This window comes from Sorghum bicolor, chromosome 5, assembly GCF_000003195.3.
Source record: "Sorghum bicolor cultivar BTx623 chromosome 5, Sorghum_bicolor_NCBIv3, whole genome shotgun sequence".
In the NCBI taxonomy this organism is placed as follows: Eukaryota; Viridiplantae; Streptophyta; class Magnoliopsida; order Poales; family Poaceae; genus Sorghum; species Sorghum bicolor.
Window position 1 is genome coordinate 3245894 of NC_012874.2, and position 16312 is coordinate 3262205.

General features: G+C 46.4%; 1 protein-coding gene across 1 annotated transcript; it reads left to right on the top strand.

The window, feature by feature from the left end:
- LOC110435637 (E3 ubiquitin-protein ligase ZNRF3-like) lies at window positions 15223–15858 on the top strand. Its single transcript, XM_021461404.1, has one exon. It carries the CDS (start codon window positions 15223–15225, stop codon window positions 15856–15858), a length of 636 nt encoding a protein of 211 aa, XP_021317079.1.

The window sequence follows — 16312 nt, forward strand, 5'->3', positions numbered from 1 at the left end:
ATGTTATCTGTCCGAGGGGCACCGAACTTTGACCTGGCAAAACCCCCCAGAATTGGGCGTCGTAAGGTTTTAGTTGTGCCGGTGATATCTTGAGGGCGGGCAGGCTGTTGCGGAAGAGGATGTCGATGGAGCTTCCCCCGTCCACGAGCACGCGCTCGAATCTGATGCTGTTGATGCAGGGGTCAAGAATCAGTGGGAAACGACCCGGCTCTGGGATAGCAGCCCACTGGTCCTTCCTGCTGAACGAGATCTCCCTGTGGGACCACGTGGGAAATTTCGGATCTGCGATCAGCCCGTCCGTGCTGTCTATGTTGAGGCAGGCTCTCTTTAACAGCTTTCTTTCTCGCTTGGACTCAGTGGAGACCTTGCCTCCGAAAATGGAGTGGACCACGTCAGTGGGGCTGACGTATTGGTGTCGGGGGTCCCTATCTTGGTCCTCATCCTCATCTTCGTGGTCGTGCCCGTCGCGCTTGTTATTTTTCTTGGCGGAGTCGTCTTGGGCGGCCCGCCGTGTATAGATACTTTTGAGGACGCGGCACTCTTCCATGGTATGATTGGACTTTGGGTGTAGTTGGCATGGTCCCTTCAACGTTTTGTTGTAGTCTTCTTGGTAGTCCCGTCGTCCATTGGGACGTTTGACCGTATTTACTTCGTGGTCGTAGTCGCGGGGGCGTTTTCCTCTGAAGTCGTCGCGCCGCCGATCCCAACCCTCTCGATGATCACGGTTGTCGGAGCGGCGGTGATTTCTGCTGTCGTAGCGACCACGACCGTCATCTCGCCGGGGAGGCTGGTCGGGACCTCTCGCATCGTCTCGGATTAGTTTTTCTGCGTCGTCGGCATCGGCGTAATTTTTAGCCGTGGCGAGGAGCTCTGCTACCGTTGTTGGACGTTTACGCAACAGCTTGTTCCTCAGCGCTTCGTGGAATCGCAGGCCCTTGATGAAGGCTGAGATGGCCTCGTCATGAGAAATCTTCGGGATTTTGAGGCGCATATCCGAGAATCGTCGGATGTAATCGCGCAGAGGTTCGTTCCTCCTGTCCCTTATCCTTTCAAGGTCATACTTGTTTCCAGGCTGCTCGCATGTGGCGATGAAGTTGTCGATAAAAGCCTGGCGCAGCTCTTCCCAAGAGTCGAAGGCGTCCTCGGGCAAGCCGAGAAGCCACTGATGACCAGCCTGGTCGAGGACTACGGGGAAGTAGTTGGCCATGACGTGCTCATCCCCTGCCGCTGATCGGACGGCGATTTCATAGAGGGTGATCCAGTTCTCTGGATTTTCCTTGCCGTCGTATTTTTTAAGTTTTTCGAGCTTGAAATTGCGGGGCCACACGACCTGGCGGAGGTGTGAGGAGAACTGTCTTAGGCCCGGAGGACCGTGCGTTGCATCGTACTCGATGCGGCGCAGGTTTTCGTGGACTGCTCTCTCTGCGGCGTGCCTGTTGATGCGGTCCCGGGCATCTTTGGGAGGGATGTTGTGGCGGAGATCCCTGTGTTGATCTTCTTCTTGGCCGCGTGCGCGGTTCTGCTGGCGGCGGCCATCGGCGTCCCGACCACCATCGTCGCGCCGTGAGTCCCCTCGACGGTTGTCGGGGGAGCGGCTGCGGTGACGCCTGCTGGGTGAGGCCCGGCTACGATTAGTCTGGTCGGAGGCGGCTCCCGTATAAGAGACGTCCTGGACTCTCTTGAGCAGAGTGGCTGTCTGTCCCATTGCGGCGATCAGGTGTGCTCGGATGCTGGTCCGGACTCCCTGGCATTCGGGGGTATCAGGAAGCCGATCTAGGTTAGCCATGGCAACAGCCACGTTGGCGCTTGGCGTTTTGTAGACTGGCTGGTCCCCGACCATGTCAAAGGCATCGTTGAGATTATTTGGTGGCATTTGTTGTTGCTCGTCCGCACGTCGTCGGGCGCGCTCGGCGTTACGCTGTTCGCGGAGTTGCCTCTGGTCATCTGTTTCTCCATCAACGTCCGGTTCGTCGGCGCTGACATTAAACACAATATCCCCTCGCCGGGGGGGAAATATCGGGAATCGGTCGAAACCCGGAGGGTGTGAAGGAAAATCCAGGTCGTAGTCCTCGTCTTCGGTGTTTATAACCTCGGTGGGAACGGAGCCGGTGCTTGAGTTGGTGCTGGAGACCTGGCCGTCCCGTATTTCTCGGATTGTCACCATGTTGACGTGGTGACGATTGTTCCTTGTCGGCGACCAACCCGCCTTGCTGAAAACGGATTGGGTGTGCCGTGAGTAAACAGAGGCCGAGTTGTTCAGGCCGCAAGGATAGTCTTCCTTCCTGAGCTCGACGGATCGTCCTGAGGGGGTTGAGGTTATCGTCAAAGACGTTCCCAGCCGTTCGTGTGTGGCGACACGAGTTGGCCGGCGGGATTTGAAAAAATCCGGTGGAGCAGCTTGGTCGGGCCGACGCAGAACCCCATCTATGAGTTGGGAAACTTCGAGTAGCTTGGAGTCAACGCGATCGAGTGCTCGGAGAAGGTCCGAGCAGTCGATCGCCTTTCCCTTGTAGGGTGGGATCGGTAGTCGGGTGCTTGGTGCCGTCGTGCGCGTGGTCGGAGACAGCGTGATCTCAGATTGGATCTGGGTCTCTTTCGAAACCGTGGTCGCGAAGCCGCCGCTGCACGTCGTCCACGTGATCTGGCCGACGGTGAACGTGAGGCCTTCGGGCACGGTCGCGGAAGCTGGGATCGTGACCATCTTGTTCGCCGGAAAAGTTGCACGCACACCCCCTACCTGGCGCGCCACTGTCGACGAAAGCTGGTCGGCAGTCTACCTTGGGGTATACCCACGGTAGTAGTTTATCGGTAGACGGTGCGCAAACTACGAACTCGATGGTGACGCAAGACACGGACAAGCTTTTTATCCAGGTTCGGCCGCCGAGTTGGCGTAATACCTACGTCCTGCGTCTGGTTGTATTGATTTGTGTTGAGAGAATCGTATGTCCTAGGGGGGTCCCTTGCCCCTCCTTATATAGTCTGGAGGGCAAGGTTACAGATCTGGAAACTAATCCTAGTCGGTTACAATTGCCATGGATAATTCGATGTCAATTCCTATTCTAACCGACTAGAATCCTGCTTGATCTCCACAGCTTGTTTCCTTGCGCGAAACTCCAGGTTGTCGGATCAAGCCTTGAACTCGTCTCGTAATGGACCAAGCCTCCTGGCCGAAGTCTAGCCGTAAGGGTATAGGGGTTTATACCCCCACAGTAACTGCCCTTCAAATTAAATTATGGCATACAATTAATTCTTTTACACTAATTCTACATCACCTTTGGGCAGAAATAGAATTAATGCATGACAAAAAAACATAATAATATTATAATATTGCTATTAATCAACTTTGGTCAGAATAATAACAATATTGTAATAATATGTGATTTTATCCATTTTTCAAAATTAAACTCTCCCTTTGGTTCGAATTTAACAATGAAAAATAAATAAATAACTGTAAGCACGCAGCGGAAACTTTAATGAACTTTTAATTCTATTTTATAGAAACATTTTAAATACTTTATTGTTCTCTGAATGAAATTATTTTGGACAAAAAATATACACAGTATAGGATCAAAACTAATGCAGAATTATCAAGACTGCATTCAAATAAAAGCTTCTGGAAAAAAGGAAAAAAACGAAAACCTGTGTGCGAATGGCCATTTCGGCCCACTGATCGCTCGGCCGAGCAGGCCCAACACGCACAGGCGCGCGCAGCGGCCCTCGACCAGCAGCGGCTCGCGCGCTTGCTCTCCCGGTCCCAGGCCGCAACCTGGGCCTGGGCCGGGAAATGCCGAACCCGCCTGGGCCGGATTCGGCCCGCGTGATCGTGGCCGCTCATCTTGATCTAACGGCAGAGCTTCATTTTCGGGGAACAAAACAGGCAGCCGGCCTCCTCCCCTGAAACCCTAACTTCATTCTTTCTTTCCCTTTCTCTCAATCGCAGCCGCAGCCGCCGAAGTGGGAGGTCGCCGGCGGCGGTGCTCGTCGGAGCGACTTGCGCCGCGCGGCTCCCCTTCGACCTCCTCCACTTCCTTTTCTCTTCTCTAACCCTAATCACAATTCCTTTCTGCCTTCTCTCTCTTCCATCTCCACGGCGCACCAAGCTCGGCGGCCGGCCATGGCGACTCGGAGGGAGAAGAAAACCGGCGCCGCCACGGGGCTCCTCGCCGGTGCGCGCGCTCACCCTAGGGCCGAACGCGCCGCCGTCGAGTGGCCATGGGGCGGTGCCCTGTTCCGGTGCGCGCACGCAACACACAGGCGGCGGCGTGGCCCTTTCTATCCGCGCGCCGGCCATGGAGAAGGCTGGCGGCGACGACAGAATGGCCGGGCCCCAGATAGGCAGCACCAGCCCGTCCCCGATCTATGTTAGGGCTAGGGTTCTTATTCTCTTTCTCGATCTGCTTTGACTGATCTCAGTTAGGGTTAGGGTTTCTGTCCGAATCGAAATTCGTCTTCATTCATTCTTTATTCTTTACTTTCCCGACTGGATCTACACAACTAGATGTAAGGAACCTGGCTCCGATACCATTGTTAGACTCTTTGGATCGTTCTAGGTGTAAATCAGTGGGTATTTACTTTATATTTAGGATAAACAACTTGGAATCGCACAGATCCGGGGAGGAAAAGAGAATGGGACAGTGATCCATACCTTCGTGGTTGTCACTGCAGCACGTAGTCGAGACGGTGGTCGCGTCGGGGTCGAGGCAGTGGCGGCGGCGGACTTCCTGTCGCTATCAGTGTACCCTCTCGATCGGTCTGGGGTTAGGGTGGGGAACTCACGGCACTGTAGCGATGAACCTCATCTTTTGTGCCCTAGCCCCCACCCTCTCTTTATACACTCCGCGACGGGGGCCCACCAGCCCATAGAGGACTGAACGTCCCCGATCAGAACGTGGTCAAGGGTCCGGCCCAGTCTTTGGACTTGGGCCGGTAGAGATCAACCTAACAATATTAACAATTAATTGACCTGTTGTGCCTAGATGGCACCTGATCCCTATACCCCGTCATGAGCAGTGACTTAGCGCTCTTCCCACATGGCTCGAGAATGATTATAAATTGACGGCAGCTGACTTAGAACGGTGGCAAGATGTACAAATAGCTTCAGCAGATTGCAGCGGAAGAAAAGACAAAGGTCAATATACTATAACTGTTTCCAAATTTCAATGGACCTAACCATGTTTAAGTGATGTTCAACTTTATCTCCCATATTTATGATCATGATCATTTTTTATGTTTGGCTAAATGGTACTCCCTCCATTCCAAACTATAAGTCATTCTAAGAATTTTGGAGAGTCAAAGTATGTCAAGTTTGATCAAATTTATATGATAAAATAATAACTATTATGATACCACTAAGTATCATTAGTTTCTTTCTTAGTTATATTTTCATAGTATACTCACTTTATATTACAAATTTTAGTATTTCTCTCTATAATTTTGGTCAAACTCAAATATTCTTGGAATGACTTATAATTTAGAATAGAGAGAGTAGTAATGCTATCTGACATGAACTTACTACTATCTAGCCACACATAAAAACTAGTGATCTGTTTAATTTGGTCATAAACATGGGAGATAAATTTCAAGGGCACTAAAACATGGTCAGCTGCATTTAAACATGCAAACAATGATAGTATATATGACCATGTGTTTTCTCCCGCAGCAATCTGCCCAAGCTATTAGCAAATGCTTCCATGCTTCTAAGTGAGCTACTGTCAATTTTTAATCATTCATGAGCCATGGAAGCAAGTCTAAGTATTTCTTTCGTGGCTTAAGCCAAGGTAGTGGTGCCATATAGGTATACAAAAGGTCAATTAGTTGTTAATATATGTATGGATAATTCATCATTACAACAAAGAATCAAAGAGTGCCATGTTCATTCTTTCGCTAGTGTTGTCCTTCTTACATGACTCTGCCGAAACCAAAGTTTTTTTTTTTAGGAAAAAAAACCAAAGAATATTTGATGCAAAACTAACATCATCTAGCATTTTCTAACTAAAAAGGCCAACCTAAACTTTAAGCGAATATCAAGAGTTATTACTTTATACAACAAACTACCAGTAACCTAATAACTTGAGCATCGGATCTTGCATATCTTTGATCTCTAGGTTTACCCTAGGCAAATCTTCGTATCAGAAAAATTGGCACTCAATATTTCCTCTCTATTTTCTGAGCTATCACTTTGATTTGTGGAGCAGAAGTATGGAGGACCTGATGCTGGGGTTTTCCCCATATCTCTTTCATTCTGGCCTGGATCTTTTTTTTTCTGAGACCACGCATCAGCGTGTTTTTCATTAAGTGGAAAGTTCAGAAAGGTACAAGCGTTAGGTAACTACAAGAGGTTACCCAGGGGAACACACGAGAGCTCTTGTGTATGTGAGGTCGAGGTAATGGGATATTGACGAAACAACTGTGGCTAGATACATGCAATGCCAGTTGATAGAAACTATAAATGGTTTTGGAACTTTGCTTGGATGGATGTCAAACCAGGCACAACCACCTATATGATTTCTCTTCAATAAACTATTGCTCCCCAAACTAGCGGTTTCCATTTTTGGGGAAAATAACCTCCTATTATTTATTGGTCATTTGAGATATATAGGAGAGAAGGGGTCCTCATCATTAATATAGAGACTTTTTTGGTAATACATATATTTGTGAAATCATGCTAATACATGTAGGCATATACTGACTTATTACAGCCAAAGTCACAAATGAAGGACCGGTATTCACACGTTTATTATTAGCCTTTTAATTAACAAAATTGGATATATGTATTAATTCATGAGATTTCAAAGTTTCTATATAGCTACAAGCAACCAACTCCGGTCAATTCATGTTGATATTGCTCTATAGCTATATATCTATCTGCCCAAACTTTATACTAGAATAAGGGGGCGCCAAGCACCCTTCAAGTGATCAAGGCATAAACCTTAGAGCTACAAATCAGGTCGAGGAGGGGTACAATTAATCGTACACACAAAAAAACGTGAGGAAACGCTACTCCCGCAACCAATCTACAAATAAGGCAGGGTTTCAAATCCAATGAGAAAAGTTTGCCATTGTTCATGGTTTGATGATCGACAATCTACAGGCAACTGCTCATCTTTGAGATGAGTTCGACAAATGATTACCATGGTTTGCATCACCTTTGGGACATTGATCCAGTAGGTGCTGGGACATTGTCCCTGTTTGGGAGAGCTCGATTATGCCCTATTTGGATCTCTCTAATTTTTGCCAATTTATAAGAATCTGACTTTTGAAAAGTGAGTAGGATCCAAACAGGCCAGTTTTTGTCACCGATTTTTGCCAGATTCTAAAAAAACAAGAAGCTATTGATACCTAGCTTTTGCTAGTTTTTTGTGACCAGTAGAGCAATAAATGAAGTTAGATTCTTAAAAATTTGGAGATCCAAACACCCTCACCAGTTTTTTTCTAATAATCCAAATTTAGAAACTAGAGGCAAAAACTGGTTCTTCAAAATCTAAAACTGATCCAAATAGGGCCTTAAATTTCCCAGGGTTCAATTCAAAACTCATTTCCTCCAATAGCTAGCTTTGATTAGAAGCAAACCATGTAAATGCTTGGCATTTTGGGAGTCTGCCTTTGAAAAAACTTTGGCACGCACCAAGGGAACCAAACACCATCATGCCTCAACCTGGAAACGCTCTGCACCCGCCACCACACCTATCTCGCAAGCATCACCAACACCTGCCAGCACCAGAGAAGAAGGATGCAGATCCACTGCTACCCCGGCCAGTCTCATAGCCATCACCCACCCCCACCACCCGCTGAAGAAGGAGGTGGATCCTCCCCGACCGTCACCGAATGAGGGATGGTGCTTTCACATTTTGCTTTGGCTTGTTTACCTCATGGACCGCTAGCAATGCTGTGGCTCTGGATCAAACTAGCAAGTTATCTTAACTAGCTAAAATGATGTTAGCTCAGCTCTTCACTCTTCAGCTAATAATTAACAACACTAAGAAAATTGAACTCCAGTCTCCAGGCTTGAGATTCTGACATCCTACATTAAGAATAATATATTATCATGTTACTTCTCATGTGTAATAACAAATGTGGACTATCCTCTTCCTGTTCGTGTTCCTGATCCTTTTGTTGGACTAAAGACTAAACAATATAATCTCGTGCCACCACAATTTTTATCTTTTCGGATTTATCTACTATAGCACTTTCGTTTGTATTTAGTAATTATTATCGAACTATGGACTAACTAGGCTTAAAAGATTCGTCTCGTAAATTATAGGCAAACTATACAATTAGTTATTTTTTATCTATATTTAATATTTTATGCATATTATGTCGTAAGATTTGATATGCTAGAGAATCTTAAAAGTTTTTAGATTTTGGGTGTAACTTGAACAATCTGTTAGCCTATTAGCTACATGATGAGGCAATGTTAAAATTCTGAGACGCAAACAGTATATAGTTCAAAAAAATTTACAAAATTTTTTAGATTCTCTGTCACATCGAATCTTTAGACGTATGCATGGAGTATTAAATATAGATGAAAATAAAAACTAGTTGCACAGTTTAATCAGAACTCGGAATTGACGAGACCATAGGCGGATCCACCACTAGGGCGAGCCAGGGCGGCCGCCCTAGGTCCTCTTAGAACTGATCTGAACTCTATGGAAATTTTAGAGATTAGTGCAAAATAAAAATAGGCTCCTCGAGTATCCGGTTTTGAAGACAAACTTAGACGTCTTGGACTATCATGTGTGGTTCAGCCCATATAGAAAAGCACAACCCACAAAGTGCAATAAAAATACGATCGGCCTTTCTCATGTTTCTCGCTATTCTCGACTTCTGACTTTCTGGTCGTCTTTCTCGCTAATTCACAAACTTGCGGAACCTAAGAACCTGCGCCGGGTTGCAGGTATCTTCATTTTTTATTTGCCCTTTTCATATAGTTAATTGTTTAAAAATTGATTAAGGATGAATCATCAAATGATTTGGTGAAGTCAGTTTAGAACTATTAGTATTAGTATGTATGGCTTCTCTTAATTTAAGGAACAAACTTCTCTAATTTTGGTGTGGAAAATATATGCTAAAAACTTTAATATTGGTCAAATTATTATGTTGCCAAAGCAACTTATGGAATTTATTAGTTTATATTGCCATTGGTTTGCCAAAATTTTATAGTATAAGTTCGTCCGAGGTCATTTCTCGAGCTGGATTAGCCAGTGGACGAGACGAATCTTTTGGACATAGTTATTAACCAAATACTAAAACGTAGCTAAATTCAACTTCCACGTACATACGGTGGAGCCCAGGAAGCATACCGCTTATTACCGCGCGCCGACCACCATCAGATGTATGCCGCCCGCCGGCGTTCACCTCGAGCAGGACGTTCCTCGCCGCCACAGGTCCCCGTCGGAGTCCACAACACCGTGCCCGGCTCCTATCCGATCGACGCCGAAACCGACTAGCCGCGGACGCCGCGCGCGTCTAATCTCTAATCTTTTTTTTAAAGATCCGGTTTTAGCCGGCTTTGATTAAATAAGAGGAGCAGAAACTTCAAATTTACAAGCGTGAGGTGCGCTCCCCAGCACAGCCTAGGATGCCTGGGGGGTGGTTTTACAAAGTCGATTACTCGCTAGAGTTATACACGACAAAAAGCGGCTTTAGAGCCACGCAACCCGCTAGCGACCATTGTTGTGTCATGTCTTGGATTTCCATGAAGACCGCTTGTACTGATGTTCGGCGCTCTCTGAAGATGATAGCGTTTCACCAATTCCAGATAGTCCACAAGGTCAGAATCAGCATAGTGTGTCCTTTCTTCCCGCCGTCCCCTAAAGCTTGGCTGAATGACTCTTCCAAGTCAAGATCGAGTCTCCAGCCTCTCGGATCAAGGCTGCCACAGGAACTCCAGGAGGCCGTGAGCTGCCATACTGATATGGCGAAGGGACACTCAAAGAAGAGGTGGTGCGCCGTCTCTAAGTTCCTTACACAAAGAGCACAAAAATAATTATTTTCCCACCCGCGTGCCTGCAAGCGTGCAGCTGTCCACAGCCTATTTTGCAGTAGCAGCCAGGCGAAAAACTTGCATTTCGGTGGCGCCCAAGCCTTCCAAATCAAAACCCGGTTGTTGGACAGAATTTGGCCTGCAAACTGGATAGCATATGCCGATCTCGCCGAGTATTCTCCTCGCTGGTGTCCTCCAGATTAAGTCCGACCATCTCAATTGCTGTCCACAGTCTAAAAAATTCGTTTAGGAGATCATGGTTCAGGTTACGTGCAATGTCTCTAATCCAGTTGCCATTCAAGACTGCATCTCTTACAGTCCTATTTTTTCGCCTACTGTGCTGGAACAACATGGGGCACAGGCTTGCTGGAGGCCTTCCTTCAATCCAACTGGAATGCCAAAAGGAGGCTTTGAGTCCGTTCCTTACTATGACCACCGTAGCCGCGTTGAAGAGGGCTAAGTCTATTGCATCAATTGGCAGTTCCATGCCATTTCAAGGGCGTTCAGGGTTGGACCATTGGAACCAAAGCCATCTGACCCGCAACGCTCTACTGAAAGCCTGTAGTTCGATGATTCCTAAACCCCCGTACTCTATTGGTTTGGCCACGGTACTCCATACCACTTTGCATTTCTCTCCTGTTAACTCATTTGTGCCCGCCCACAGGAAGCGTCTAATCTCTAATCGACACCAGCCAAGCCGGTCGCCGACAGAGAGTCCTAAGTCGGCACGCATTTGCCGGCCTACTACTAATGCAGCGAATTTTCCGCTATACGACCAGGAGTCGGAGACAGTCCGGATGTCGGTTGGTCCGTCGGTTATGCCTGTGTATAAATACGTCGCACCAGCCCCATGAATCATATCGTAGCTCCACACCAACAAGCAGGCGAAGGCAACAACTGATGATAATAATATATATCATATAAATATATATCTATATATATATAACGCGTTCATCATGTCGGACAATGCAATGCGTAGTGTCGCAGAGTACCCTGCTGCTGGAGCCTGGAGCATGGACTGGAGTGCGGAAATCCAGCGTAAACGTGATGCGCTACGCTCGTATTTGGCGGTCCTTGAAGAGGCACGTAGACGGCTGGACGAGATACAACACGACGCCGCCGGCGGCCAGCTCGTCCCAGGCGGTGCCGACGCCGGCGGCGCTGCCGCAGTAGATGAGTCCTCTGACACTGCTGGCGACGACGATTTCTATCCGCTAGACGACGACGAGCCCGAAGAAGAACGCCGCCCAATGCAGCAGTGGCAGGACCAAGTGTGCCGCCAGATGGTTCACAACCGCTCCCGCCAGCAGGACGACGACCACGTCGGCCACCGTGCTGACTATGACGACGACCTCGACCTCGACGACGGCGACGAGATATCTCGAGACATAGTTGCTCTAGGGCTGCACGTCCCACACATCGAGACCGGCACCGCCACACCACCTCCCTTGGTGCCCGGCGGCGAACACGGTGGCGACGGCAGCGGCTTTGGGGCTGTCCCGGCCTCCGCCGCGGCCATTGCAGGTCTCAGGAAGCACAGGTACGCCGGACCTGACAATGACAGCATGTGCGTCATCTGCATGCGGGACTACAAGAAGGGCGAGAGGCTCCGTGTGATGCCGTGCACGCACAAGCATCGGTTCCACGGCAGGTGCATCAGGGAGTGGCTGTCGCAGAGCAACATGTGCCCGCTCTGCCGCCATGCGCTGCCCACGGCGGCGGACGCCGAGCGACGAGGAGGAGGCGGCGGCGTCCACAGGCGCCGCGTGCTACTGCGCGTGAATGTGAATCCGTACTAGTGTACCCAGTGCAGTGTATATACAGTTGCTACTATACATTTACCAATATACGTATTAGGATTAGATAAAGTTTATCTTTCTTCCAGCTAGGATACTCGAAGGCCTTGTTTAGTTCGTGAAAAATTTTGACTTTAGCTACTATAGCATTTTCGTTTGTATTTAACAATTATTATTCAATCATGGATTAATTAACTAGATTCAACAGATTCATCTCGCAAATTATAAACAAATTGTACAATTAGTTTTTTATTTTACCTATATTTAATGTTCCATACATATATCTAAAGATTCAATATGACAAAATCTTAAAAGATTTTAGGAACTAAACGAGGCCCCAGTCAACGGTGTATTGTAAGGGTTCAGGATTTCGTCTGGTCTTCACTGAAAACCAGCCATTTTCATTCCTATTGGTGACCTGTGGTAAATATTTCCCGTTAAGTTTGGTCTTATTTCATTAATATTTTTCAAATTTTAGCTAAAATTACATGAAGTTTGAAAAAAAAACAAAATTTCAACTGATTTTCGTGTTTTCGTTTCTATCGGTCCCCTCCGATATTTTTGTCTCAACCGATAGGCTGAACTTTAATATTATAATGTGACATATAACACCAATCCTATATTTACAGCAAGTGGGCAGGTATCTTGACTTACCTGTTACCTCTATAGATATAATAAATACTACTACAGTACAACAATCAAGACATAAGAGGATCAAATTTGGCATGTTAGCATCTCTAGCAGACTACCTAAACAGACTACATATACTATATTTAGGTAGTAGAGGCCAAAGATTGTATTCCAACAGGCTACCTATTAGGCTACCTAAATTTGTTGGCCCAACAAATTTTCCCTCCTACTACCTAGATCTGTTGGGCCAACAAAAGTGCCTACCTATCTATCCCTTCATCTCTCTCACCCGCACCTACGTCGCGCCCTCCCCGAGCGGCGGCCCTCCCCGGCGGTGCTCCTCCCCAGCAGCACTCCTTTCTTCCTCTCTCTCCATGGTGGCAGTCAATCTTCCAGCCGGCGGGCGGCCCTCCCCGGCGGTACTCCTCCCTAGCACCACTCCTTTCTTCCTCTCTCTCCATGGTGGCAGTCAATCCTCAGCCGGAGGAAGAGATGGCGCTCTAACCGGCCGATGAACAGGAGGCAGTGTCGCCCCATCTGACGTTCTCATCGGCGCCCCGTTGAATCCCATCCCCTCACGCGCTGCGCTACTGCTTTGCTCTGTCGGTGCCCCATCCCTTCCACGCTACTGTCCGAGTTCATCGATGGCAACAGAAATAAGGAAAGAGATGATATGTGGGCTCCATATGTCATTGGCTGTTAAACTGAAATTGGTAGCCATGAAATTGGTAGCCATGATTTAGGTAGTACTGCTGGAGTTAGAAGCAAAATTTAGATAGTATAAAAATAGGTGGGTACCTAAATAGATATTTAGGTAGTCTGTTTTAGGTATTATTGCTGGAGATGCTCTCAGCGCAGGGGAAGGATTTAGTTCGTTGTAATCTTTGTTCACAAGAGCTCCTTTTAGTTCTCGCAAAAAAAAGAGCTCGTTTTAGTTGTGTTCCTAGTTCAAATTTCTACGAAGTTTACGTGAATAAAATATATGTTAACATTTCCTTAACAAATAAACACACTATTGAGACAAATTTCGTATGCGTGGATTTGGAGAAACTAATAATTTGATACTATAGACTATACACGTTGCGTGTTTATGTAGAATTGACCAAAGTTAGAGATATTTGACTTAGGACGACAAAACTAAAATACCGGCCTATATTTTGCAACTGGAGTATATGCTTTCTCATTATTATGATTTCAGACTTTAGATATAATGTAACACATGTCAAAACTTTGGTACTCAACTACTGAAGTGGTGTATTTTCAATAAATGAATAGAATATATTGGCTTTTTCTCTTTTGTCGGATCTTTTCCTATGTTTGTTATTTTCATTCAAACTCTCATCTTAACCATATTTCGCGTTCCAAAATTGTAGAGACCAAAATATAATTTGAATTTTCAACTTTTGGATCTCATTTTGTTCCGAGGTTAGCATGAAGATGCTATATTTTTTCGTTAAAACTCTCATATTGGACAATGTTTAATTTTCTACTTAAAAATTGATATAAAATATATATTAGGTGTTAAAGTCTTGAATGCATTGGGGTGGGGTGCAATGAATTTTTTTATAATTATGTAGGTAAACATTATAGAAAAATAGATATAATATAACCATTTTGTTTATTAACTTTTATGTAGCGACAATGGCCGGTAATTATTCTGTAATAATAGAATGTGTAGGTACTAAATGTAGAAGTATAATGGTACTTTTGGGTAAATTTTGTGTAATTTGCACTTGTGAGAGCATCTCCAACCGTTTTGCAAATAAGCTTTGCATTCATGTATTTGCAAAAAAGTCTTAAAAACACTTATCCAACGGTTTGGCATTTAGACTTTGCAATTTTGTTAACTTGGCAAAAAGAGAGGAAGGATTGGCATATATGCCAAACCTGTTCACACTTGGCATTGAGAAATTGGCGCGAAGTGATTAATGCCAAACCATTGGAGATTGCCTCTTTTCACCTTTGCCATATTTTTTTGAGACTTGGCAAACTCCCTCATTTGCTAAACCAATTATGCAAAACGGTTGGGGATGCTCTGAGTAATTTATCTATGCAACATATGTAGAGTGGTGCTTTTATTTTATTTTCTCTGATTAACGTTGTAATTTCCAAACCTTGAAAAGTAAAGTGATGTTTTTTTAGCCAAATACTAAGATAATAAACACATTATGTGTGAGTTTTAGTTTAAAGTTGTCTTGGATGTTTCAAAGTTGTCTTCACATCTGAATCATAGCACAAGCAATACGAATGAGAAAATTTCATCTAATTTTGCAATTATTTTTTTTAAAAAAAATAGACATGTCTAGAAAGCTATACCTTCGTTTTGGCAGGTGTGCCCCTTCTCTCTGCATCTATGTACTCGTGTTTGGTAAGGATATGGGCACGTGAACTTAGCATAAGATAACTCTAGAAAATTGATTTACTAGGTACGAGAGTATATATAGAGAGAGGGGTAAATACAAGACGGAGCAACGTACTTTCAAGAGCTCTATTTTGTGATTTTGTCTTTGCAATAATAGATCGATAGAGCTGAACTCCAATGCTGCAACAACAATACGCAAGTAAAAGTTTACAAGTGGCTGCAGTGTAATTTGGTACTACAGTATATGGACTCCAAGTCCGAGTAGTAAATACAAACAGAGTCGTCCGCCCGAAGCCGAATCTAATCCGAACTTTCACCCAGACTAATAATTAATTAATAAGAGGCCAGGCCAGGCCTATAAATATACGTATGCAAATCGATCCTAAACATCAAATCAGACGTTGTACAAGGCACACATTATTTCGCTACCACCTCCTCTCCTCGACTTCGATATGTCGTCGGATCTGCTGCCAGGTCCAGGTGTTGAATGGAGGATCACACCTTTACCCAACGGCGGCCACACCCGCACCGTAACCACAATTTCGCCCGCCGGCGGCTACCACCGCACCGTAACCACATTTTTGCCCAAGCGCCGCGGCGGCGGCGGCTACACCACCGTAGTAGCCGCAGTCGAAGCTATCAATGTGCCTGCCGCCGGGCTCAAGCGGCAGAAGCACGGCGACGACGACGATGCCGTGTCGGGACACGCCAAGAGGCGCCGGCGCCGGCGCCGGCGTGGCACCGGCGACAAGTCGACGACCGACGAGCAACAAGCTGCGGCGACGGCGGCGGCGCAGGCGGCGTGCGCCATCTGCCTCGAGGTGTTCCAGGACGGCGACGACCTTGCCGTGATGCCTTGCGCGCACCGGTTCCACGAGGGGTGCCTCATCGAGTGGCTGGCGCTCAGCCTCCGGTGCCCCTGCTGCCGCCACGCGCTGCCCAGCGACGGCGACGGCGAGGGCAAGGGCGTGGCACCGCATGCTGTTAGCAGCCTTGCTGCTGGCGCCACCGGAGGATTCCAAGATAGGACCAGGCGAGCAGCGACGACGAGAAGCAGACGGGCCCGCCAAGCGAACTCGCGTCTGTAAATCTCCGAGCAAGATCATCGATGTCAGACAACAAAGTTGGTCCTTGTTTATTTCAAAAAAATTTTGCAAAATTTTTCAGATTCCCATCACATCGAATCTTTAGACGCATGCATTGAGTATTAAATATAGACGAAAATAAAAACTAATTGCACAGTTTGGTCGAAATTGACGAGATGAATCTTTTGAGCCTAGTTAGTCCATGATTGGACAATATTTGTCAAATACAAACGAAAGTGCTACAGTGTCGATTTTGCAAAATTTTTTGGAACTAAACAAGGCCTTAGGAGATGGTGACTACTGCCTTCAGTGCAGAAGCCAGAAGATGGCCATGACGTAGATGTGCCGGTTTGACTTATGTTTATAGCCTTGATAAGGCACCGTATGTCTAATCTTTTTCTTCCATCGTACTACGGTTGATGCCACCCTTGTTGTTTGTATCGATGTAAATTGTCTG